This window comes from Neolamprologus brichardi, chromosome 7, assembly GCF_056152115.1.
Source record: "Neolamprologus brichardi isolate AB-2024 chromosome 7, ASM5615211v1, whole genome shotgun sequence".
Taxonomy (NCBI): domain Eukaryota; kingdom Metazoa; phylum Chordata; class Actinopteri; order Cichliformes; family Cichlidae; genus Neolamprologus; species Neolamprologus brichardi.
The window spans coordinates 61457589-61482067 of record NC_142110.1 but is presented as its reverse complement, the minus strand read 5'-3'; the positions used below and the strand labels follow the sequence as shown (position 1 = coordinate 61482067).

The 24479-nt window shown below is 39.6% G+C and overlaps 1 protein-coding gene and 1 non-coding gene across 2 annotated transcripts; one reads left to right on the top strand and one right to left on the bottom strand.

Annotated features, from left to right (window-relative positions):
• Positions 1 to 1430: 1430 nt before the first annotated feature.
• On the bottom strand, positions 1431 to 1549 carry LOC148102273 (5S ribosomal RNA). Its single transcript, XR_015719378.1, has one exon. It is a non-coding gene; the product is annotated as a 5S ribosomal RNA (ribosomal RNA).
• Positions 1550 to 2325: 776 nt separating this feature from the next.
• sf3b3 (splicing factor 3b, subunit 3) lies at positions 2326 to 24097 on the top strand. Its single transcript, XM_087844045.1, has 27 exons — positions 2326 to 2463; positions 3017 to 3144; positions 3502 to 3657; positions 3952 to 4122; positions 5295 to 5467; positions 5670 to 5811; positions 6193 to 6305; positions 6576 to 6713; positions 7327 to 7430; positions 7510 to 7675; positions 7816 to 7911; positions 8293 to 8365; positions 8778 to 8929; positions 11015 to 11170; positions 11817 to 11972; positions 13422 to 13565; positions 13846 to 13968; positions 14179 to 14333; positions 14569 to 14743; positions 15207 to 15412; positions 15967 to 16123; positions 17666 to 17791; positions 19437 to 19649; positions 19771 to 19869; positions 22364 to 22507; positions 22649 to 22753; positions 22868 to 24097. Exons 2-27 carry the CDS (start codon positions 3075 to 3077, stop codon positions 23006 to 23008), a joined length of 3654 nt encoding a protein of 1217 aa, XP_087700171.1. The 5' UTR covers positions 2326 to 2463; positions 3017 to 3074; the 3' UTR covers positions 23009 to 24097.
• The last annotated feature ends 382 nt before the right edge of the window (positions 24098 to 24479 follow it).

Sequence of the window (24479 nt, the reverse complement as noted above, 5' to 3'; positions counted from 1 at the left end):
TGATTAACTTCCCATCATGCACTGAGCACTTCTGTCTTTTACTCTCAGTGTGTTAATATATCACTACTGCGTGTCAGTAACGTTGGTCCTCTTTCTCCCATCATGTGTTTTGTCTTGTCCTCGTATGCTCTTGATTTTTTTTCTTATTTTGTCTTTTCTGTCATCCCCAACCAGTTGCTCGTCCTTGAGCCTCATTCTGCCGAACATTTCTTAAAAGGGTTTTTTTCCATCCCACCATCCCCAAGTGCTTGCTCATAGGGGATTATTTAATTGTTAGAGTTTTGTCTCTATTATTTTTAAGGTCTTTTATTTATTATATTTAACAATTATTATTTTAAAATGGTGCTACATAAATCAAATGTACTCAAATTAAACTCCCATTCAAACCTAAAGTCGTCTCACCCAATTTGGACGTCCAGCCTAAAAGAATACTACAATATCAACCAGAAATTAGAAGCATAGCCAGCAGCTGTTATATTTAGTTTCTAATTTAATCATTTTGGCTGGTTTAAAAATAAACACTCATAAAAGATCATTGTTTCATTGTCTGGTTTATTCTTTTTCCATTTATCAATTATCCAAGTCCTTAAAATACACACATGTATATATGAATAATTCAGTCATAGAAATATTAATGTACTGAGATCCTGCGCTCTTACATGGAGATATAAAACTGTTTTTGACAATGACCTCTTTATTGCTTGATAGTATAAAATAAAACTATTTTGTCCATACTTATACTCCGTATGAGGACATACTTTTTAAAAACAATGTAATGGCACCAAAGTAACAACTTCCTGTTCAAAATAGAAGTTTGGTTTTTAGCTTTATGAAAACGGCTGTGCTAGGCTTATTGTTGTCACTGTACACTCGCTCAATCATCACCCTTTTCTAATTTAGAGATGTATCCTGTTTAATGGTGCCAATCTGAGGATGTAGCGGTTGTAGCTCCAACTGTCAGAAAAAAGGGCTTTCATATTGCATGAGTTATATGAAACGAGGTAACTGTTGAGTGCAGAGTTGAAAGCTGGTCTGACAGGACCGGTGTCGGTGGGATTGAGAAATAAACACTTCTCTACCAGACTGAAACTGTGAGAAGAACAATAACCTAGTCCCCCACTGACTGTATATATATAAATGTATTTTTTAGTTGTTAATTATCGAGTTTATGTGCATAAAAACATGTACTGGTGCTCTGTGCATGTACAGCGATACTGATATAACGCAGGATGAATTGGACCTTACAGCGTCCATGGAAGTGCTCTTTGTGTATGACTCACAAGGCAAACCTGTACTAGAGAATGAGCTAAAGCAGCTCAAATTAGTTTCAGTGTTTAAACTGTCATTTGTATTTTTTCAAAGCAAAAGCCAATGCTGTCGCCACTGAGCGAGCATCAGCGCCCTCTGCAGTTTGTGTGTAGAAGCGAAAAAGCTTACAGCACCTGGTATTCCCAGGCGGTCTCCCATCCAAGTACTGACCAGGCCCGACCCTGCTTAGCTTCCGAGATCAGACGAGATCGGGCGTGTTCAGGGTGGTATGGCCGTAAGCGAGAGTAACTGCATATAAAACGCGTTTTGTGGGTGGCAGATGTCACACAGTTTGATATACGCTTTCGTGTTTTACAGCGAAAACATGCAATCCTTCGTCATAAACTGCAGCTTCAACATTGAGCTACAATAATGCTTTTCCCGCAGTAACATCTCAATAATAACACTTGTTAGTTTATTACAGCACAGTGTTAAAGTGACAGAGAGCACACAGTGTGTTAGGACGATTTGTGACATCTTCTAATGCGTTTTTATGAAGGTACGTCTGTGTATATCTATGATCATTATATAACTAACCTAACAAACTGGTTTTACTTTGTTTGCTTTTATTTTCTGATTTCCCATCATCTCTGCCTACCTTAGTGTTGCTGGACCTCCCTGCATTTGTCTCACGTCCCTCCCGTGGGCCACCCCATTTTAAAAATCCTGCTAAATTTTTCTTAACGGCTCCTTAATTAAGTTAAATGTAACTTAATATCAAGGACACAAACATAATTGTTTATTTTCTACATTTTGCCTTTCTTTTCTGGTGTGCAACAAGCATACGGGTTATTTATTGTTTTCGACTAAATAGTGTAGTAGAGTGTAGAGTGCTATCATGATAAAGCGTGCAGAAGACAGGGGCAATAAATGTAGTGGGAAACTATTTTACAGATATTGTTTTTCTTATGGCGCCCAATCGCGATAATTCCGTTAATCTTGAGGTCTTTGTCGTCATCTGCTGTGCACAATGCAGTACTACAGTCTCTCATTTCCGTCAGGCACTGTGTGGGCCAGCTCTTGCGACGGCGTGTTTGGCTGGCAAAGGACCCACCAACGGCGGTTCAGCGTCGGCTTCTCAGGGTTTCAAGGAAATAGTTTTCGTAAATGAAACTTTATCCATCTGAAATCAGAGTCATCTTACGAAACACACCGGTAAATATTATATCTTGCAGAACTGCATCTCTTCCGCAATTAAACAGATGTTTTATGTGTGTGAAGTTTGCACTAGTTAAAGTAATATAGCAAAAAAAAAAAAAGGGGGGGGGGGGACGTTAAGCAGAAGTGGCGCTTTGTATGAATGGGCCATGTTCTCATACTGTTGGATTGATGTAAATGATCGTTTTGAGTAGTTAAAATTCGTGTTAAAGGAATTCTTTACCCCTATTGCACGGTTTACAACCACAGAGGTAGTAAATAAATGTCCGGTGAACGTTGATTTTTCTCACAGCTAATGTTTAGCTAACGTTAGCGGCGCCGTAGGATTTGTGTACAGCAAACGCTACACCTCTCCACCAACTTTTCTTAGCAATATTGTGATGAGTGCAGTCGCTATGTATTGCTCCACAGTCCCACTACAGCTGACCTCAGTTTGAAGAGCCCCCATTTGTCACCAGTGCGACCGCGTAGCTTATTGTGACTTTGTCCAGTGGTCTCCAACTTCTTGATTCCTTACTGTAAATACACTTTTGGTTTTCTTTGTTTACAGTTTTGAGCCGGGTTAAGCGCTCTTTCAGCTTCCTCTGAATAAGATTCGAGTGGAAGCCATGTTTCTCTACAACATCACCCTGCAGCGTGCCACCGGCATCACCCATGCCATCCATGGAAACTTCTCAGGTGAATTTGCGCCAGATGTCACTGCTTTATGTCTGGTTAGGTCATGGTTAATTTATCAAAGCTTGGTACCCCTCTTTTATTGTCAAAGAAGCCTTTAACTGCAATCTCTATGAGAATTAGCACTAATTAGCATTAATTGTTTTATTTAAGTATCTTTTCTTGTGTTTGTATAGTCCTTAGAGTTTATCCTATCATGGTGTTTTACTCATTATGTTGATGGAGATAATGTAAAGCATAGTTTTCTCATGGTTAAAAAAATACATAAAAGAAATATCACAAAATGCTTTTTTAAAAGCAGGATTTAGGGAAAACCATAAAAAATATCCACGTCATATGTCTGATATTATGTTTTGGTAGGAACCAAGATGCAGGAGATTGTTGTTTCCAGAGGAAAGATCCTGGAATTATTACGGCCAGATGCCAACACAGGAAAGGTGCACACTCTTCTCACAATGGAAGTGTTTGGCATCATCAGATCCCTGATGGCCTTCAGACTCACTGGAGGAACCAAAGGTACAGAAATGACACCATATGCACTCACATGCATGTGTTTGTAACTCTAAACATGGATTGCACAGATTAAATGGTATGTATTAATAATTTTCTCTTAAGTGGTTTTTATTAAATCTTTTGTCTGACACTAATGTTTTGTTCGTAGCGCATTCTTTTTTTATTCATTTACAATTAGAAGGGGAAGTTGGCCTCCATTGACTTTCATTACCTAAGCTTTAATTACATGATAGTATCATAATTAATATAATGTTGACAGGCTGGTGTCGTTTCTAAGTGGTATTTATGTTTTTTTAGATTACATTGTTGTGGGGAGTGACAGTGGTCGTATCGTCATCCTGGAGTATCATCCATCAAAAAATATGTTTGAGAAGATCCACCAGGAAACATTTGGGAAGAGCGGCTGCCGCCGTATTGTTCCTGGACAGTTCCTTGCTGTTGACCCAAAAGGCAGAGCTGTAATGATAGGTGAGAATTTTATGAAGTATGCATGAAATCAGCATTAGACCATTATGTCCATCATATCAGACAGAATCCAGATGTTTGTGCACTGTTTATTTTTTATATTGCTATTTTCCTTCTCTCATAAGATGAGCACCCTTTCTTTGACGAAGGTGAACAAGAGCAAGAGCTCAATGTTTGTTTTTTTTTCAATCATACACACTGCTAGGATTTTGTGTGTAATCTACTGTGGTGTGTTTAGCGTTGGATGTAATCACCACGAAAAAGCCAGTTCAGTGCCAGGAAAAACCCTTACATTACAAACAACACTGAAACTATATACTCCAAAAGAGTCCATCAGTTAAGACTGATGTGTTTTAAAGGTATTTATTCTAATGTACATTTTTTTTTTTAGGTTTTTTTGTTAGGGTTATACAGTGTGTGTGAATCTGCAGCTTTGAAACTGCATGAAGGCTTTGCAGCAAGACTTTATACAAACTGGCCTGTAGTGATTTTTAAATAACTTAATGTGGTATTTAATTTATTTGTTGTTAAAATAGGCTGTGTTTAATTTGAATCCTTTGAGTCCTACTTGCATTTGAGCAAAGTGGGCCTGGATAGCTTTGTAACATCTATGTACCTAAGTAGGCCTAAACATACTAACAGATGCCTCTTTTTTTCTCCCCCAATTCAAATTTGTTACATTTGGTGATAAGTTACTTTTATGATCTGACAAATGCAACAAAACACGACATTTTAACAAACCTGCAAAGTTGATAGGTTTTATAATATGTTTTGTGGCTCCATACAGTTATTTATTTATTTATTTGGAAAGACAAAGGTTGTCAGCTTAGATGGTAATTTGGTTTATAGACTGATGATTATTTTTCTTTTATTTGGGCCTTGGTGTGTTAGTATAATGTCAGTGGTGTAAATATTGCTATAATTGACCTAACCCCAAGAGCCTTACAGGTGCTTAAGATAATAAATCAGCATCAAATGCTATAAATTTTGTAGTTCTACATCAGAAAATTTTACCTTGATAGAAGTGTTTTGTGGAACAATTATGATGTTAATTAATGTGTGCTGAGTCACTATTGTTTAAATCCTGAAGAAAATGTATATACACACACATATAAATAGTTGTATTAAACCAGTTAAATGAAGCACACAATATGTTTTGTCATTTATCTGACTAGGAGCGATAGAGAAACAGAAGCTGGTGTATATTCTGAACAGAGATGCTGCTGCGAGACTGACCATCTCCTCTCCACTGGAAGCCCATAAAGCAAACACACTGGTCTACCATGTGGTTGGAGTCGATGTTGGGTTTGAAAATCCCATGTTTGCCTGCTTAGAGATGGACTATGAGGTAAGGACACAAAGCACAAACGTGCAGGGCTGCTGAATTTCACATACACTGAACTGTTGTTGTGTGATGAGTCTTCATGTCTCTTCTCTGACTGTCACTGGAGAAAGATTTAACTTCTCTGACCTCAGCATGACTTTAATTGAAAAAAACAGTCATGTTTTGTTTGTTTACCAGAATAATCATGTGTGTTTAATGTCTACAGGAAGCTGACAACGACCCAACAGGAGAAGCTGCTGCCAACACACAACAGACGCTCACCTTTTACGAGCTGGATCTCGGCCTGAACCATGTGGTCCGCAAGTACAGCGAGGCATTGGAAGAACATGGAAATTTCCTCATAACTGGTGAGCATTTGAGTAGTGTTGGTCATATTTAAAGGAAACAACAGTAGTGCTATTCATCAGGTAGGGAGTAGTTGAAATATCAACATTTTTACAAATTGATTTGCTTTCAGAAGATAATCATTGCAGCGAGGTTACAAAGAATTGTTACATCAATGTGTTGTAGATGTGATGAGTTTGTCATGTCTCTTCTCTGAGAAACACTGGAGAAAGATTCAACCTCTCTGATCTCTACAAAAGTTTACCAACGCAATAACACAGCGTTAGATGTAGTATTAAAAGAAAGCATTCTGTTGTAAAATAGAGATTACTGTGCTTTTTTGAAATTCTTACTCCTTCATCATTATGTTTTTTAAAAATGACAACCTTTCTAAATGCTTCTAGTTCCTGGTGGTTCTGATGGGCCCAGTGGGGTTTTAATCTGCTCTGAAAACTACATCACGTACAAGAATTTTGGAGACCAGCCTGACATTCGCTGTCCCATTCCACGGCGTAGAGTGAGTCCTTCTTACAGGAATGCACATTAAAAAGCAAATATTTATAGTACAGGATTTCCTGTGCAGATTTTAAGTGTGTTTTGATGCATCATAACATCAGTATACATCATGAGACTTTACCTGATTTTAAGCTGTGAGTCACTAAGTAGATTTTAAACATTTTTTTCTCTGTTCATGTGGAATTTTGGTTGTTTTGCAAGTCCCACATTGTTCTTTGCATGAACGTCTATTTTCATCCTCCCTCACATCCTCTTTTGCTCCACCCCACAGAACGACCTGGATGACCCAGAGCGTGGCATGATATTTGTGTGCTCAGCTACCCACAAGACCAAGTCCATGTTCTTTTTTCTGGCCCAGACTGAGCAGGGAGACATCTTTAAGGTTACTCTAGAAACTGATGAAGAAATGGTAAGGATGGATTGAAACTAGACATTTTTAACAAATTATTTAATGGGACTAATTATGTTCACTTCCAGCTTCTGTTTTTTTTCCTTTATTTTTTTCTTTCTTAGAATCACAGTTGCTTGATTAACAAACACTAGATAAACATGTCGTATTTATCTTATCCTGCCCAGTTTATGTAATTGCTCAGTTTATCCAATGTCTGAAAATAGGCTTTTTACTCGATTTCTTTTTCATGGCTCATCTTATTAAAAGCTCACTTTCAATTTGATTAGCTTCCTCAGCTTCTTCAAAAAGAGCCAAAAGCTTATAAACTCACTCTTTTACTTTTATAGGGAAATCTGTAGCTTGTTGACATTAGCTTAGCAAGAAAGTAGCAAACGCAAATACTCTTGTTCTCAGCAGGGATTACTTTTAAATTCTTCATTAACATTTCTTGAACTTTTGTCAATGTGTGTGTGAATGGGTGAATGACTGAACGTGTAAAGCGCTTTGGGGTCGTTAGGGACTAAGTAAAGCGCTATACAAATACAGACCATTTACCATTATTGGTTTTCTATTTATGCTCATTATAATACATATTCCCGTAATAAAAAAAGATGCTTGTTTTGTCTCTTAGGTCACAGAAATTAGGCTGAAGTACTTTGACACAATTCCCGTTGCAACAGCGATGTGCGTCCTGAAGACTGGCTTCCTCTTTGTGTCTTCAGAGTTTGGAAACCAGTAGGTTGCAAACAGAAACTCAAGTGTTTCTTTTCGTATCTCTCAGACTTTGATTAACCTCTATTTCTCTTTCCCTTAGTTACCTTTACCAGATTGCACACTTGGGTGATGATGATGATGAGCCCGAGTTCTCATCGGCAATGCCGCTGGAAGAGGGAGACACCTTTTTCTTTCAGCCACGTCCACTTAAAAATCTTGTGCTGGTGGATGAACAGGAGAACCTGTCACCAATCATGTCCTGTCAGGTGAGTGTCCTGTCAGATTAACATGGGGACTAATCTAATTGCCTGAACTTGTTGCGGTGTGAGACAGAAAGATTTTTTTCTTAAATCTTAAACCAGAACATTTCTGGCTCATTGACTACGCTCTTCCTACTTTCTTCCAGATTGCTGATTTGGCCAATGAGGACACACCTCAGCTTTATGTATCATGTGGACGAGGACCCCGGTCCACTCTAAGGGTCCTACGGCACGGACTGGAGGTACACACACTGTTTTTTTTCCTAACGTAATTAGAGAAAGCCCACACATGTACTTTGCTGGCTGTGAAATTGATGAGTTTTTTCATGTCTCTTCTCTGAACAAATACTGAAGAGTCTTTTACTATCTCTGATTCCAGCAAACACACAAAGCCTTCTTTTCATATCACACTTTGAACGACTGTTAGCTTGGTGTCACGTTTTTCCCAGCCTTTGAGTTACGCTCACAATGTTGGCTGTACCCTGTTAATGTCTTACTTCCATTACTGTGAAGATGAGCTTTTAAAAATGGTTTGTTGTGTTTGTCTTTGTAATGATGACAAACTTTCAATTTTCTTTTTCTTTCCCCCACCCTGTCTGTTCCCCTCTCTCCGCCTCTGTCAGGTTTCAGAGATGGCTGTGTCTGAACTGCCCGGTAACCCCAATGCTGTGTGGACTGTACGCAGACACGTAGAAGGTAAGAATATTCTTGTTCCAGGATGTGTGTGGCTAATCAAGGTTATAAAACATGCTGTAAGTAAGAAAAGTCTGTGAAACATATTCCTGTTATGTTAATGTACATCACTGGTTAGCTGTTTAGTATAAGATGTTAGGGAGCCACTCACCACTAGCTGGAGCAGCTGCCCTGACAGACATCCCTCTGTTTGTGATGTGACAGCCACATGAAGCATTGTGGTGCTGCAGTACATGCGTGCAGCACATGCATGCAGTACATGCTGGAGATGAGCATTTCTTTGCTGACTCTATCAAAGTAAACTAACATATAACCACCTACTGAAACAGTGTGTAACCAAACTTGTGTGTTCAATGCCATTAGTAATTTTGTTTTTTTTTCTTCTGATCATTACTGTGTTTACTCTGGTTCTTAGATGAGTTCGATGCCTACATTATTGTGTCTTTCGTCAATGCCACTCTGGTTCTGTCCATCGGTGAGACTGTAGAAGAAGTGACAGATTCTGGTTTTCTGGGAACAACACCCACTCTCTCCTGCTCACTCCTGGGTGAAGATGCGCTTGTACAGGTGCGTAAATGTACCTCATCTGCACATCACTTTTGGGTATTTTCACCACTGTGCGATTTAGTCCATTTAAGTCAAACTGTGGCTTATTTTCTTACATGGTGGGGTTCGTTTGTTGAGATGTTAGAACAGGTGTTCTCTGCCCAGTTCCGAGTGAACTTCAGAGCAGTTTGTTTATTGTGTGAACGTGATTCAACTTTGAGCTGCTCAGGTGCACATTACAAGTTTGAGCTAAACACCTTCCCATAGCCCAGACCTTCCCAAAGTGTGGGGCCCGCCCCCTGGGGGGGCGCAGAGCCATGGCAGGGGAGGCGCGGGATGAAAAGGGGGGAAAGAAAAAACAAAACACTTGGACACTGCTAGCACGGGCGCCTACAGAAATGCAAAGCAGGAGATGAAGCATCGCTGAATATGTTTCCAAACCAACTTCATTCATCAAGCCAAAGACTAGAAAATATGGTGAAGCAAATCTTCCCTTTGGTTTCACCTGCACAAGTGCCGAGGTAGGTCTCCTTGCAGGATTGGTTTTCCCTTCGTCGGGAGCAGCGCTGGGCTGTTTAAATCACGGACAAACAGTATCCCACATTCGTGATTTTTAGTTCACAAACACTTGTTGTAATGACTAACTACTCCTGACATTTTGGAGATATACATACTATACTATACTTTATACAGTAAAGTTACAGTGGGATAGAAATAATATCAGGCTCATCCTGCCACGATTTGTTCGGTCACCCACAAACAGTATCCCACAGCTGTTTATGTTTTTAAACCTATTTTGCACAGAGAGGCATTTTTTGAAAAATGTATTGATAGCAATGTTGAATATTATTACACAGCAAAAAAACAACTGCACGTAAAATAATCACATCGTGACGCCTCTGCCTTTGTAAATGGAGGGACAGTAACTGTGTGTGTATGTTAGCGTGTAAAACCTGCAGATAGTCAGATTAACAGTATTTTGTCTCGATCTGCCATTCTGCAATTCATCTCATATAAACAATAACGTGGCGCACAGCGTGACGTGAAAAAAGGCACATACCTTTGACGTTGCGTGATGAACTCTGTATTCCTCGTTCACACGTAAACGCAAAAAAGGAGTTTTTAAAAAATCTCAGTTTTCGGTGATTCGAAACGCCGTTTACGTGTGGACGAAACAGCTGCGTTTTCAAAAATACCCGTGTAGGTGTGGACGTAGCGTAAAAGAGTTAGTAGTTTATTTTATTACTACCTGTCATTTATTGCAGATTACTTGTATTTGCTTAATTGTTTACTAAATGTTTGAGGTGTGAAATAAACCGCAATGGAGCAAAATATGGGTGTGTGTGTGGTTGGAGGATGTGTGCGTGCGTGAACATTTTTCTTGTAAAACAAAGGGGGGCCCAGCAAAAAAAGTTTGGGAACCACTGCCATAGCCCAATATGCTTTGCATTCTGGGATGTGGCAGGGCACCGTAGACGTGCAAAGGTCAGTACAGGTTTGCAACCAGCCGTGAAATGAATATAAATTGTCCATGTTCTCAAATAGTTCAGAACACGGCACTTCCTGTATTTTGTATTCTTGTTGCTCCTGGTCCAAACACATGAGCTGGCCAATAACGTCACTGAACATTCTCAAGTGGTTTGTGGCGTTCACGTTCTGGCTCACTCTGTTTGAGGAGAAACCAGACCATGGGTAAAAGCTACACGTGTAAGAGTAAAGAGTAAACGAAGTATAGGTGTAAAAACACCCTTAGACATTGCAAAGAAATTTCAAAGTAATGCAGATGCACATGAGCAGCTTTGATAATTGCATTTTATCACAATTCCAATAATTTCTAAAAAACTAAACGAAAACCTTCCTTTGCATCAAAGGAAGCATTTCAAAATTCGAAAATTAGTTTAGTTTTTGTTCAGCAGATGATGTACACTTTAAAGGTTATGCTATCAGTTTCATTTTGTGTGTTAAGCACAAATAATTAATACAGTTCATGCATTAATTCATCTAATTACACAAAGATGGCCATTTATTCATCATCAACCCAATCTAGTACTTTGTCTTTTCTCTCCATCTTACCTCTGTGGCTCTTTCACTCCCTCCTCCATACAGGTTTACCCAGATGGTATCCGTCACATCCGAGCAGACAAGCGTGTGAACGAGTGGAAAACTCCTGGTAAAAAAACTATTGTCCGCTGTGCTGTGAACCAGCGGCAAGTAGTCATCGCCCTCACTGGTGGGGAGCTGGTCTACTTTGAGATGGACCCGGTAAGGAAGTCGATTATTTTTGTGTTATCCGATCATCCTCTTGTGCCCCTCTGACATTCTGTTCAGCCTCCATAATGCCTACAATGTGGCATGTGCACGAAAAATAAAACTGTTGGTGGAGTGAAGAAATCCAAAACTGAAGTCTATTTCATCACCTCCAGCTTGAAGTGAGACAACATGGGCTATAACAGCTTTCTCCTTGTTCAGAGCAATGAGTGATTTGGGCTGCTGGCCTATAGTTTGATTATCTTTACTGTGTGAAATAGATCACCTGTTTCTGCTCCACACTGCACTGTCTTCCCTACACACAGTGAAGTGTTTCATTGACAAGGTTACAGTTATACTGCGTACTAATTAAAAATTAATACAATAGACAGAAATACTGCCATCAATCCTCAGGAATATTGTCCATGGGGGGGGTGATCAGTCAAATCATTTGACAGGCTTATTCAGCACTTCATTTTATAAAAGGCAATTTCACAAATGACTGCACAATTGCCTTATCATTAGCTTCACTTAATTTATTTTCCTGCAGAGTATCTGATGACTTAATTCTAACACTAATATTGAATATCTCAGGTTCCATATTGAATAGAGGAAGATGACTGAACTGAGGTGACTGAAAATCTGTTTTGATTTTTTTCAGTCTGGCCAGCTGAATGAGTACACAGAGAGGAAAGAGATGTCTGCAGATGTGGTTTGTATGAGCCTGGCCAACGTTCCTCCTGGTGAGCAACGCTCCCGATTCCTGGCTGTTGGGCTGGCTGACAACACTGTTCGCATCATCTCCCTGGATCCTTCGGTATGAGCTTGACACAGAGATTATCAATGAGATCCTTTTTTGTTCAGAATTGGAGGTGTTGCTCGGAAATTGCTTTTGCTGGTTTATCTACTGGCATGTGATTGAGCCCATGACAGCTTGTATCCGAACAAGATGTCAGGTACTTTAGTTTTGGGTATGTCTTTGCCATCTTTGATGTTTGTTCCTATAGAGGTTTGTTTTGGTCCTAGTAACATTTGGCCGTTCAGTTTATTGTTGATTGACAGCAAAGACTATTTTCACGCTCTGTGGGGACAGACATGCAAATGTTGGCACTTGTGTTCACTTTTGAAAGCTAGTATCCATTATCTGCTGCACTACAGAAATTCGTTTGCCTGTCATCTTCACAGTATGTGGAGTCAGAGTGTGTACTCACACACGCGCGCACACACATGCACATCCCCTTTCAGGCTAAAAATGAGGACGTCATGTTGCTTCTAGTTTCTTAATTTATTGCCCTTGCAGCGGTAATGGGTATTTTCAACGGTTGAAACTTTTTTCTTATATTCATAAACCAAACTGTGCTGCTCAGCCAAATTTGCACATTGTCACTGTACTCTCAGGTCTTTCCCATTGTGCAGAATGAGTAACAGAATGTGGCATCTGTTTAGCATCCAAGTTTGAAGGAATCCATGGTTAACCACTTGAGAATTCCTGGTAAACTTATGAATGTAAAAATGACTGGAAATATACTTCAGCTAGATTTTTAATTATAGGATTTCCCTGAAGGCTCGGGAGCGTCTGAGATAAATATTAATTTAATGTCAACAATTTCAGCAGCCTTCTGCAGAACCTGCTGAAAGTAAATAATCCCAAAAAACAGATGTTTTAGCTGATTAACTTCTACAGAACTTAGTTTAGACCGTGACGCTCAGTGTGAAAATACAGTCCCTCCAAAAGTCCCTACTATCCAGGAAGGGTTCCTGTGGTGGGAACTTGATTAATGATTGGCATAAATCCCTTTAAGGCTAAATTAATCTTAGTTTCTTATTAGGTCAGTACAAAGTAATGTTGTCTTGTTTAGGAAACAATTACACCCTTCCCTTAGGGAAAACTTTGTACAACATGAAAGTTGTCTGACCACTTTTACTGCCTCTTAAGATGACCAGTAACCTTAAAATATTCATTGCACATTAACTGAAGATTTCTGTTTCCCTGTTTAAAATGTGTAAGCCAGAAAATAATGCTTTGAGTATTCAGTAATGTGTTTTTTTTCTTCCAAAAAGGTCTGGATTAAAATATCTCATCTGCCTTAACTATTTTAATAGAAGTGTAAATTTTAAAAACTTTAAAAACGATTACAAGATAAGAATCTCTTTTGTTTACGTGCACGTTTAAACAATTGAATGGTGCTGTTACACAAAAACGGAATGTTCGGATTCCTTTGCATGTTGCTATTTTTCTGACCCCCTGAATCTTTACCATGTTCAGGACTGCCTGCAGCCACTGAGTATGCAGGCCCTACCAGCCCAGCCAGAGAGTCTGTGTATCGTGGAGATGGGAGGGGTGGAGAAACAGGATGAACTTGGAGACAAAGGAACCATAGGCTTTCTCTACCTTAATATTGGGCTTCAGGTATTCTTTCACATTAAAATATCTCAGGTTTCATGTTGAAGTTGAAGACATTTTACTTTTAAATCACAACTCTGTAAAACCAAATGTAATACAGGGATTGTGTACAGGCTTGAGTTCAGATTGATCTTGTACCTAAAATCCAAACTGATAATGTTTTTCATACTTGATCAATTAGCAGTCAGGGAGCACAGTCCAGAGCAAAGATTGTCACAATTGTCATGTTATGTCAGTTTATGTTGCTATACATTTCAGCTAATGTGTTTTTGCTCCTCTTTCTCAGAACGGTGTGCTTCTGAGGACTGTCTTGGACCCAGTGACTGGAGACTTGTCAGATACCAGAACACGCTACCTGGGATCACGACCTGTTAAACTGTTCAGAGTCAGAATGCAAGGACAGGAAGCTGTATGTAACTCGAACGCTTACTCAGAATCAGCTCATAAATACAAATATGTGCATTTACAAAAATATTGTTTGTTTTGTCAGTTTTTATGCTTGTGATCATATTAAGTCAGAAATATTTGTATCAAACCTTAAGATTTAAAAAGAAATTTGTCTTTTTCATCACTGGTTATAAATTAATTGATTAATTGATGTCTTTTCTCTTGCTGGCAGGTGCTTGCAATGTCCAGTCGCTCCTGGCTCAGCTACTCTTACCAGTCTCGTTTCCATCTGACTCCTCTCTCATATGAGACTCTGGAGTACGCCTCTGGTTTTGCCTCTGAGCAATGTCCAGAAGGCATAGTGGCCATCTCTACCAATACTCTAAGGTATGGATGCACTTAGAGCATTTTTTTTGTAAAACATAGGCATCACTGTTTGTGTAATGGAGTTTAACTGAATCCAAAGTGAAGAAATCCAGCATTTGTTATGTATTATCACAATTTGAATAACTCTAAATGTCTTATGTTCAAAGTGTTTATAAATCGACAGAAAGAAAAGTTTATTGAAGGGCGAAAAAATATATTTTTATATAAATCTCACCTGTGCTTGTCTGCCTGGTAGAATCTTGGCTTTAGAGAAACTTGGAGCCGTCTTCAACCAAGTGGCCTTCCCGCTTCAGTACACTCCCAGGAAATTTGTAATCCACCCAGAGACCAACAACCTCATTTTGATTGAAACTGACCACAACGCCTACACCGAGGCCACCAAAGCTCAGAGAAAGCAACAGATGGCTGAGGTATGAATATATCGTTGTGACCCAACCAGTGGTGTTAACATCTGTCTGCGGTTACTCTCAGTAATAAATTTATTAAGGGCAAGAAGTCAGCAAGTTGGTTATGAACAAGGGAGAACAGAAATTTGTTCCCGTGTGAGTTATTTTTCCAGGTTAGAGCCTAAAAAAGTAGGTTTATTAAATTATATGGATTTAGGGATTTTTCCTGACATCCTTTTACTGTTTTCGCATTTTTCTCACTGATAAACCCAACAGTAGAAACAATGAGAAGTAGAATTTGGTAGTTTAACGTCATTTTGTCCCTGATGATAATTATATTATGAATTAATAAACTTTGTGATGGCAGACATTCCCATCACAGTTTGTAGTCTAGAATATCATTTTCATATGGCTGGTTTTATTCAAATAACAGTTGCCAACATGTCATAAACAACAGAAAATCACATCCCTTCTTTTGCTACTGTAGGAGATGGTAGAAGCTGCAGGTGAGGATGAAAGAGAACTGGCTGCTGAGATGGCTGCTGCATTCCTAAATGAAAATCTTCCAGAAGCCATTTTTGGTTCGCCCAAAGCCGGCGCAGGACAGTGGGCCTCACTAGTGCGGCTGGTTAATCCCATACAAGGTTCAACACTGGATCAAGTGCAGCTGGAACAGAACGAAGCTGCGTTCAGGTGAGTAGTACTCATGATGGGTGGGTGGGGTTTAAGTGAGGTTAAACAGTCTGACCCTGGGCTGTTTCTCATTTATTATGCCTTTCTCTTTGATGGACAGTGAGCCTCCCAAATTCCAAGCCCTTCATTAATACTCAGTGTTGTTTCTTAATCAGCAGTTGACATAGTGAAAATAGTTTGGGCTGCCATTGTAGCGGTTCTTTGGTTTCTTTCACCTGGTGACAAATTAACCTTTTTCAAAACGACACTTTGTGTTGATTTGTATCAACACCTGCTGAAAACAGGCACAGTATTTTTTTAATGCAGCAAATGTATTAAGATTTAATTCCATACTATGGGCATAATTTAAAGGTAATAAAATTTGTGATTTTGGAAGGCAGGCTACTGGATCCATCAAAAGCATCACTTTCTGATATAAAACAGTATTTTTGGCCATGTTTTGAAGGTTATAGCTAATATTTTGTGTTAATATATTTCTAAATGATTAGCGTGACTAATCTAAACTAGCAATATAGTATATGGGTGTGTGTGATGTTGTACTTGGTGTTTTTCAGTGTGGCCGCTTGTCGATTCACCAACACGGGTGACGATTGGTACGTCCTGGTCGGTGTTGCCAGAGACATGATTCTCAACCCAAGGTCAGTGGGTGGCGGCTTCATCTACACATATCGACTCGTCAGTGGAGGGGAGAAGCTGGAGTTTGTGCACAAGGTGGGTTTCAGTGACATAAGGGGTTAATGTTATTAAGCTTGTTTCTCCTTGAATATTTATTAGGCTGAAGCTGATTCACTCTCATCTTTTACTGTTTACACTGGGGAATACTGATGTAAACAGCATAAAAGTGCTTGTCTGTGTCATATTTGGCTTTAGTTTGATTCATAAAGCAAATCAACATTTCATTCTATAGGCTCTGCAACAATTTAATGCTTAGGTGCTGTGCTTTGTTTTTTGGCCTTCTGGTGCAGCTGCACGTGTGCAAGTTTTAAAAGATTTCTGCCGTCACTCTGCTGTAACAGTACTCAGAGCAAGTCAGCTGGAGAGCACATTCAGACCTTGTAGATCTTGTAGCAAGTGCAGCTCTACCATGAAAGGCTGAGTAAATAAAAAATAATTCACAGTCCAAGGGAGTTTGAAGAAAATAGTTAGTGTGACAGGCGACTTACAGATGTATATACGGTTTCTTTGGGAGATGTCGGCTTTTATTACCTTTTGCTTACCCAGGGACTGTGTGCAGGCCATGATTTGAGACAGATGTTAAGACGAGGACTGGACTCGAGGAAAGTCTATTCAGAATGCATGAAGCAAGACAGACTGATACAAAATTTTGATGATGGGGTGAAACACAGCTGTTGCTGTCCCTGTTGTCACAGACTCGCTGGGCAATTCCCCAAGAAACCCCACCAGGGTGGAGACGATCAGGGTGAATCAGCCCACATACGTTTGTTACCTGATGTGGATTAACAGGGGAAATGACTCATGAGTGTTGTGTTTTGCAGTGGTGTCAGGAATTTCCCGACCACTTAACCAGATCTGATATTTTAGATGATTCTATCAGGTCACAACTCACTTTTTTCCCTGTTTGTTACATAACCAGAGATATCAGAGTATGCACAATAAGATGACACATTTCTGAGTGCAAAGTCATGACAGCATCTTGGATGTAGGCAGACATACTTTTCTGAGATGGCTGTGTCGTTGGGTGTATGTTCCAACAGGGCAATAAACTAGAAATATCCATCAAACTGTGACGGGCCCGCTGAAGGCCGCGGAGAAAGCACAGCGCCGGGTTGAAAGGTTTTTCCTGTCCAGGATGTCTGACCTCACAACACACTCTTAGTCACTCTCCAGAGGGGAAATTTGGACTCTCAAGTTGCGTTTTAGTTGTAATTTGGGCGTATTTTAGACAGGGAAAGTATTGACGATGTGTGACTCATGACTGGTGTAATCTTATTTGAGAAATATAATTTACCAAAATACTTTCTTAATGTTTCAACAGGTAAAGACTTTGTGTTTATGAGGTTGTTCAGAAATGCTTTTCTAAGCAAATCGTTAAAAAATGAACATGTTAAAAATAAACAGCTGGGATCTGTAGTAAATCTAAAACCACAGGCAGATTTCACAGTAGCTGTTTTACTCTTTAATCTCTTATGATGACTAAAACTGTGTTTAGTGAGACTTTCTTTTGTCTTCTTTAAAAAGCCCTGTATCTGTTTCAATCTTTATCTGAACCCAGATTGTTTTGTTTATTTCTAGACCCCAGTAGAGGACGTGCCTTTGGCAATCGCACCATTCCAGGGACGAGCCCTAGTTGGAGTGGGAAAACTGCTTAGAATCTACGACCTGGGGAAAAAGAAGCTGCTACGCAAGTGTGAGAACAAGGTAAGACAAGGACGTCTGGACACAAACATCTATACACCCTCTATAAATATTCTCTCTTCCACCTGCGAATCCCACTTTCTATCAAAGGTTCTTTATAGAGATGATGAATATAGTTGATGATCTGAAAATATAGACGATCAAGAATTAGTCTTTAAAGATTTACTAAAAGGAGCCAACTTTGACCTGACCCATGATCAATAAGTTGATGAGCAGAAGCATCCCGATCCGGGATGTAATCAGGCTTACATCATAAAATTATTAGTTTCAGAATAAGAAACAAAAAGTGTCATCATGAACAATAAATAAATAAAATCCAGTTCACTTTTTACTGGACACATCTGACTATAGCTTTCACCAGACTGGCATGGTTTAAACAGATATTACAGCTTTCACAAAGCTAGCTAGCATAAGAAACATCAGAAGATATTGATATTCTATTTGAACATGTGCTGTGTAACCAGCACAACAGGTGCTCAGTACAGTGACACAGAAAAAACAAATCACAATACAAGACATTCGTACTACGATAGTTACACTGCTAAATGATAGTCAATAATCTCAATTGCAGACCTGCATCTTTATTAATTATTCTTGTTAAAAATAACACTGTAGTACAGATGATTATTTATTAAAACTTTCAAATATACTTTAACTGGCTGGTAAATAGTTTTTATCTCAACTCTTTGAAACCAATTTCAAAAAAAGTTTCATCTGTATGTGAATAGCTTTATCTCTGTTTGCACTCTGGGTTTTCCTTCCTGTGAAAAGAAAAGAAAAGTTTTATCTAATGGTGCATGGCCGATTTGTTCCAGATTAGCCATCAGGGACTTTTTCAAAGTTCCTAATGGCACGACACCTGCACTGCACCGTTTTGTAAGAAGCAGAGGTGCCTTTATATAAAGAACAAACCACCTGAGGGGTGTTTTCAATGCAGTAAAGTAATTGTTGTAAACAGGGTCAAGACTGAGTGTGAGGGTTTGCAGACACTTTGTGTTTAGGTTTTAGAGGTTTGAAGCACTTGTTGTGCCGTAGAGCAAATTTTTTCACGAGTGTATGTGATGCATCACGCTTTTGCATAAACATTTTTCCCAGAATGTTTTGGTTGAAATTAACAGCCTGCATTGAAACTCTGTGTAACAGGATATAAAAACAGTGCGGTCTGTTTTGAAACACGTAAGATTTGGACGTGTTTAAGGGGGGAAAACATTGCACTCCTTATGTTTGTGGGGCTTTAACAGTCACACAGAACAACTTTACTTTAACGTGTAAACAGTAAAGAGCAATGTTGTATCTAATTAATGAACAGCTGATGTGCAGCAGTGTTGCTGCCTGAGTGTTGTGTTGCAGATAAGATGCATGTAGCTGACAGTTGAGTTAATACCATACAGTAGAGTGCATACATAAACACATGTGCATTGTATAACCCCTCTGGATTATACTTTTAACAATTGTTTCCAGTCTATTTAGTCCCTCCCTTAATCGTTACATCCTGTAGTGTGTAACGTGATAAGTTTTAATGAGTGTGAGCAAGTCATTTTTCGCAGCGCTGCACAGGACACCACTTGGGGAACATGTCCAGATTGCATTATTTTCTTTTAAAACACTTGACTGAGTGTACTTCACTGCTCTCCTTAACTCTTTGTAGCACATTCCCAACCTGGTGACTGGCATCCACACCATTGGCCAGCGTGTCATCGTGTCTGATGTCCAGGAGAGTCTGTTCTGGGTCCGTTACAGACGTAATGAGAACCAGCTCATCATCTTCGCTGATGACACATATCCCCGCTGGGTGACGACGGCCTGTCTGCTCGATTATGACACCATGGCTGCTGCTGACAAGTTTGGGAACATCAGCATCGTAAGTAAAGGGCGAGAAGTGTTTGTGGGCGAATAAAGCCAGAAAACATCAAGACCATCAGCCCTAAACAAAATTTTCCGCGATGACGTAACGTCTCCATGTTTTGTCCTTGGGTGCTTAGGTGCGTCTCCCCCCTAACACAAGTGATGATGTGGATGAAGACCCCACAGGGAACAAGGCTCTATGGGACAGGGGCCTCCTCAATGGCGCATCACAGAAGGTACACATATGCTTCACCTTTTCACGTTTCTGGAACTTTAACAGTGTGTCTGAGCAGATGAAGCATAGACTCAAAAAAGAGAAGTGAGTGAATTAAAAAGGACATTGTCTCTCTGGATGCCAACAGATAATAAATAAAAGTGAGGTTAAAGAGATTTAAGGGAAAGACGTGGGTCTTCGATGAGTTTGTGTAAACATCAAGGGATGGGGAAGTTCTTAATGGTAAACCATTCCATACTTTTGGACCAATGACTGTAAAACTTGGTTTCAAGTCTGCGTGGGATGGAGAGCAATGGTTGGTAAGCAAATTTGAGGAATCTGGAGGTGGGATGGAGGGTAAGCAGTTCAGAAATGTGATGTTGTGCCAGTGCCTCGCAGTGCTTTAGAAACAAATAAATGAGTGTTGACAGCTCTTGTTGCCCCGGAGCAGAGGTCTTCAGCTTGACCTCAAAGTGAAAGAACAATTTAGATTTAACATGCATTGTCTGTTCAGACCTGCTTCAGGCTTGTGCATCGGGTTAATGCTTCAAATTTTAAAAAAAGCTTAGAGTTACTTTAACATTTAAACAATCGTTCATCATTTTCTGTGACTGAGCAATATAGGCCACAAATGATATCTCAATATATTTTTAAAAAAGGGATATATGCCAGTACTTTATAAGGTAACAAGAAGTGAGATTATTAAAATATTAATAATAAAATATACAGTAAGTCATGTAGAAAAGAATGTAGCAGGGGCTTCTGCATTTTGAAGAAAATATCAAAGCACGTTCACTTTCCTGATGTTTAACATAATAGGACTGGTTCAGATGAGATGTTAAAGGCTGTGTATGTAAAACGTATGTTTTAACATTAAGTAAATGTATACTTTGAAACTTTGGGCCTGTGCTGTTTTGCTCTATTTTAAACCAAATCTGAACTGCAAAAAGAGAAACTGTGAAAAATGCTGCAAACACAACCCTTACTATACTAAGAGCTTTATATTACGGCAAAGTATATTGATGCAGTGGATACTGTCTAATTCTACATCTTTTGAGAATATGTTGATATATTAAAAAAAAGATTACCTTACCATTTATGTTTAGAAATGAGTGTAGATGTTAAATGTAGTATTTTAACATTGGTAGCAAAGTACAAAGATTTTTATCCTGCAAGTAGCAAGTGTACACTTTTATGAGGCAAAGCAGAAAACTGTGGCTTTAGGTGGGATAACTGAGGCAGACCTCTGCTACATCGCATGCATCCAGTGCTGAAATCTGGCCCAGTGTACTAATCTGCCTCCCTGGCCACTCCAACCTCCGCAGACACACCACCATCAACCACAAGTGTAACCTACTCTCAAATGCAACACAAGCCGCGCACACACAGGAGAAACACACCGGATCACTCATCCCACATTTTAAATCCTGGTCAGAAACTGTTTAGGTAGCACATAGACTGGGAAAGTCCCTCCAGTGTAGTCATTATGAGCTGGTCCCAGTTGCCATTGTGACACAGTGTGTGCTATTTCTGCTTGTGCACGCTGCACGCATAGATTCATTTGAGTTTGGAAATGTACCGTATCTATATATAGACATGGGTGTGGATGTCTTGACTTGTCTTTATGCAAAATGATGTCTGTCTATGCGTCTGTCCAGCCGGCAAGTCACGTGGCTCGGACAGAATGCTGCCATACAAAGTAGAGGCTTTTCTTCTCTGAGCACTCAAAGCGTTTTTCCTTACAAGGCTCATTCACCCAATCACGCAGATTCATATAAGCAGTATTTTCTATACCTAAGATTTTATATCAGTTGCACACTCTAACATCTTGCTTAAGGATACTTTGACATGCACTCCAATAGCCAGGGAATCGATCCACTGAGCTTCCCTTTGATAGATGACTCGCTCTGTCCAGTGCCTGGTGAATCACTATACAAAAAAGTTGATGTCAAATTGACCTGATATCCACTGTGCATGTGTAGATTTTTGTAATCCAGTGTACAGCTGGGGCTGCAGTGGTCAAACACTTTATATGAAAAATTTTCAGGTGAAATAAACTGTTACAGGTTCAAGTAAGGGGAAGCAGTTGTCTTCTTTGCACATCTTTCTGACTTATTTGTGCAGTACAGAGGTCATTTCGACTCTGCTTGTCCCTCCTTAGTCCCAGATGTGGTCCAATTAGCCTAATATTGAGGTTTTATTACTACACAATGCTCCCTTGGTATTCACAGTACTATCATCATAATTGGCTTAGTGGTTTCTGGACAGTTATCAGATTAAACCATCAGGACCAATTTCATCCAGGTGGAGGATGAAAGTGTTTCTTGTTTTGTCTCTAAAAAAATGCAGACTGGCAGTTAATGTGCTTTATGTGCACATGCAGCTGTCAGAACAGCCAATCTTCGGAGCTAAAATGGCCTCAGGGGACATATCTGATCTGACATATGGTCAGATTTTGTATGTCTTATGTCTATGTATTTTTTCATTCCCTTTTCTCTCTCTCTCTCTCTCTCCAGGCTGAGATAATAATGAACTACCATGTAGGAGAGACAGTGTTATCTCTGCAGAAGACTACTCTGATTCCCGGTGGTTCAGAGTCCCTGGTCTACACCACACTGTCTGGAGGCATCGGCATACTAGTCCCATTCACCTCACATGAGGTAAAACACTAAGATCTCATCTATGTGAACACACATGCACACGTTGCATGATCCTAAAGTAGTATTGTGTTGCTCAAATGGCCTCCCGATTTCTCTTCCTTCTCTTTTTAACCCCCCCGATTTCTTTATTTCGTCTGACAGGATCATGACTTCTTCCAGCACTTAGAGATGCATATGCGCTCAGAGTTTCCTCCTCTTTGTGGCAGAGACCATCTCAGCTTTAGATCCTACTACTTCCCAGTCAAGGTTGGGATTGTTTTTACACATCTGTCTTATTTTTATAATATAGTTTCAACTGCGGAACCTGTTTATTAAAAAATATTTGAGGATAACAAAAACAAATTCTGTTATTTTCTCCAGAATGTGATTGATGGAGATCTGTGCGAGCAGTTTAACAGCATGGACCCTCACAAGCAAAAAAGTGTGGCAGAGGAGCTGGACAGAACACCACCCGAAGTCTCTAAGAAGCTGGAGGACATTCGCACTCGCTACGCTTTCTAATCTCACACACGGACATTTCGCACAACACACATGAATTTTACCAATGCATACGTTTCAGGACCCACAGATCGTTGCTTTTCCCAGCTGCAAGTCATCTTTAGTGATTCAGAATGAGGTAGTATGCAATTTACTGTGAGTAGACACCAGCTTACGTGGAAACCTACAAGAAGCCACTCGGCCTTGTAAGTGTCTCACGTTAACCACCTGTGACGCAAGTACTTGCTTTCAAGTGTGTGAGCATTTAGCTGCTGCGTGAACAGGAATGACGCACATACTTTTTCACGGGTCAGTTACTGAGAATTTGTCAGGTTTTTGTCACCTCTACTCTACAGAAACCATGCATGCAGCACCACAAAGACACGTTACATGGAAACATGACAAAGCTGTTGTTTCTCTAAACATTGAGCAGTAGCTTTGGTGTCTTTCACACTTACATCTGTGCGAGCAGAATTTGACACAGCTGTATGAGAGTTCACACGCTTGATTGCTTTTTCTGTTCACAAAGAGATCACACTTAGAAAGTGTCAGTCATCATGGAAGAAAATCTTTTTTCTATTTAAAGAGTTTTTGCATTACCCCAGGTAGGAAAGGCTAGTTGATGTCTAATGTACACAAAGCTGTCTCTGAAATATTTCATTTTTGTGTATCCTCCAGCTTTGACCACAGGAAACTTTTTTATATAATGATACCATTTTAATTTGTGCTAATTGGAATAATTTGTTGTGAGACATACATACCATTGTCCCAGATGGTATAAAAGTTCCCAGCCCCAAACCCTTCCTGTCTTTGTGATGTCATGTTGGCCCCAGGCTCATTAAAAAGCACATTGCTTACTCACACCTGGAAGCCTAACACAAGCTGACACCTAACAGTGTGTAAGCTGCAGCCTGCAGTCCAACAAGTGCCGCCGTTCTGTGGAGTTGGTGGAAAAATACTGAAGGTTTGCACTGGGTGTTGTTCTTGTCAGTCCAGTAAATTCCCAACCTCAGCCACAGACATAGCAATCCACAGTAGTCACTGAATTTAGGGGGATTGTGGGACAGGTCAGTGGTCTGTTTTTGTAAATAAAGTTGTTTTTGTTCTTTATAATGCCAAGCGTCTGTATCATTTTATTTTATTCTTTTCACCTTAGTATGTTTGGAGAGCGTCAGTTTGATAAAGGATGTGTGACTATAAATCTTTGTCATCATCAACACATTGGACGCCCGATATTAAGATTAGTCATGACTGCATATACGCACAGCTGTAGTTGATGTGCCGATCAGTTGTCGGCTTCTGTAAACGTGTGTTTAGTACAGACTCAAGGTGAAGCTGCTCAACTTCAAGGTGAGGAGAAAAGATTTAGATGTTGCAGCAATTTAAGTCAAGTCCAGTTATGATGCATTTAGATGGACTTGACAAACATAATGGATTCTAGTTTTCAAAAATAAATGTGTATATTTTTTGGCACTTTTGGTTTCATCTCAAAGTC